This window comes from Lathyrus oleraceus, chromosome 4, assembly GCF_024323335.1.
Source record: "Lathyrus oleraceus cultivar Zhongwan6 chromosome 4, CAAS_Psat_ZW6_1.0, whole genome shotgun sequence".
Lineage (NCBI taxonomy): Eukaryota > Viridiplantae > Streptophyta > Magnoliopsida > Fabales > Fabaceae > Lathyrus > Lathyrus oleraceus.
In genome coordinates, this window is record NC_066582.1 from 121,763,548 (window position 1) to 121,766,076 (window position 2,529).

General features: G+C 34.3%; 1 protein-coding gene across 1 annotated transcript; it reads left to right on the forward strand.

The window, feature by feature from the left end:
• Positions 1 to 290: 290 nt before the first annotated feature.
• On the forward strand, positions 291 to 797 carry LOC127136322 (secreted RxLR effector protein 161-like). The gene has a single exon (XM_051062899.1). It carries the CDS (start codon positions 291 to 293, stop codon positions 795 to 797), a length of 507 nt encoding a protein of 168 aa, XP_050918856.1.
• Positions 798 to 2,529: the final 1,732 nt, after the last annotated feature.

Genomic DNA, 2,529 nt, shown 5'->3' on the forward strand with positions numbered 1-2,529 from the left:
TCAACTTTCTTTGTGAAAAGGGATTTGAAAAAGGTAAAGTTGACAAGACCTTGTTTATTAAGAAAATAAAAGGTAACACTTTATTGGTTCAAGTCTACATTGATGACATCATATTCGGCTCAACAAACAAAGAAATGTGTGAAGAATTTTCATTGACGATGCAAGGAGAATTCGAGATGTCCATGATGGGTAAGATGAACTATTTTCTTGGACTCCAAATTAAGCAATTAAAGGATGGCATCTTCATCAACCAATCAAAGTACTACAAAGAGTTGTTGAAAAGATTCGACATGGATAGTTGCAAGGCAATGTCTACTCCAATGGGATCCAGAACTTATGTTGATCAAGATGAATCAGGTGTTTCGATTGATATCACAAAGTATCGAGGTATGATTGATTCCTTACTATATTTGACGGAAAGCCGTCCTAACATAACGTTTAGTGTGTGCCTTTGTGCGTGTTTTCAAGCCAATCCAAAGGAATCACATCTCACCGCTGTTAAAAGGATCATGAAGTATCTCAAAGGAACAACGAATGTCGGCCTATGGTATCCAAAAGGTAGTGTATGTGATTTAGTTGGATATTCTGACTCGGATTATGCAGGTTGTAAAACTGATAGAAAAAATACAAGTGGAACATGTCATATCCTAGGAAATGCATTAGTCTATTGGGCATGTAAGAAACAAGCATGTGTTGCTCTTAGCACCGTAGAAGCAGAATACATAGCAGCAGGAAGCTGTTGTGCTCAGATTCTATGGCTAAAGCAACAACTGAGTGATTTCGGACTAAATCTCTGATGCATACCACTTCGATGCGACAATACAAGTGCAATAAATATAACAAAGAATCCAGTCATGAACTCTCGTACTAAACACATAGACATTCGACATCACTTCTTGCATGATCATATGCTCAAAGGCGATATTGAAGTCTCATTCGTGGATACACATAATCAGCTTGCCGACATATTCACAAAACCTCTCCCGAAGGAATCATTTTACAAAATTCGAAGGGAACTTGGTATTTTATACGATTGTGACATTTTGTTCTTCAAAAATTAATCAATACAAAAACAAAGGTACACTATCTCATTACCTTACATCTTTTATTTTTAAGTGTATGTATGTGTTCATATTATCTATTTTATCATCATATAACATATATGTTTTCGTCTTTCCCATCCTTTTTGCTATTGACAAAGTGGGAGAAGATATATTTTTGGTTGTTGTATGTTGTTTGTCTCTCTAACAATGCAACTAGAAAATCACTTTAAAAATCCCTCGAGCTTCGATCAAGGGGGAGTTTTCAATTGTTAGAGAAAGCAAGATTGGATCAAATTTTCAATAAAGAGTTGTCATCATCAAAAAGGGGGAGAATATGAAGACAAACTTCACAAAGTGTTTTGATGAAGACATGATCTATAAGAAAACATGCATTGCAAAAAGAATGCCTCAAGACTCAAGCACAAGATTCACTTTTAAAAGCATTTCAAAGTCTTGAAGATTGCTATTGATTTGATCAAAGTGTTAAGGTATTAAGTTCTCAATCTCTCTATGATGAGTCAAGTGCTCTAGGTTTTCATCCATACATATCATGGTTACTTAGGCCTCTTAAACATTTTACATTGGGCCTTACAAATCACCTTAAATGTATTCTGCCATTTTGTTTTTATGGTAATCGATTACCAGTCTTAAGGTAATCGATTACCAGCTATGCGTGTTGCCTCTTATGACAAACTTTATAGTAGGTAATCGATTACACAATTCAATTTTTCAAAAAATTTAAATGTTGGCTCAGGTGTAACCGATTACACCATATTGGATAATCGATTACCACTGAACCAGTGGCAGAAAGAAATGCATTCTTTCATGGAAACTCTTTCTGAAATGTGTTCTTGAAGCATGACATCCTTTCATGTATCATAACCATTTAGAAAGGTGTCTAAGGGTTATATATAACACATTTTTGCAGAATTTGAAGTAACCTCCTTTACACAAACATTTTCAAACAATCTTCTTCTTCATCTTTTCAAATTCTCTCAAGTGTTCTTGATTAAATTTTCTGGTGAAACTTTTTACACATAATTTTCATACACATTCATATAGTTTCATCCATATCATCATTAGGGCACTTGCATGTCATAAAAAAATGCTTAGTTTAAAGGAGAAGATCAATCAATAGATTGATAGATTATTCCAATTGTCAAAAACTTATAAAATCTCATACTATTGTTATTTTCCTTGTTGTCCAGGATTGTTGGAAACAAGAGGTTCATTAAAGGGGAGGATTGTTCTCTTTTTGAAGATAGTGAAAAATCCAAGAGGATTGTTCTTGGTGTGATTGTTAGTGTATATATAGAAAGACTAGGAGGAGTCTTGTAAAAGTCCTAACAATAGTAAAATCTCTTTCATGTTGAAAGGGGACTGAAGTACTCTCGATCTGTGAGAGAAACTAGGATATCTCTCTGTGTTCTTTACTTTCTACACTTTACCGTTCATTACATAACCAAACCAGAAAAGAAAGAACAAG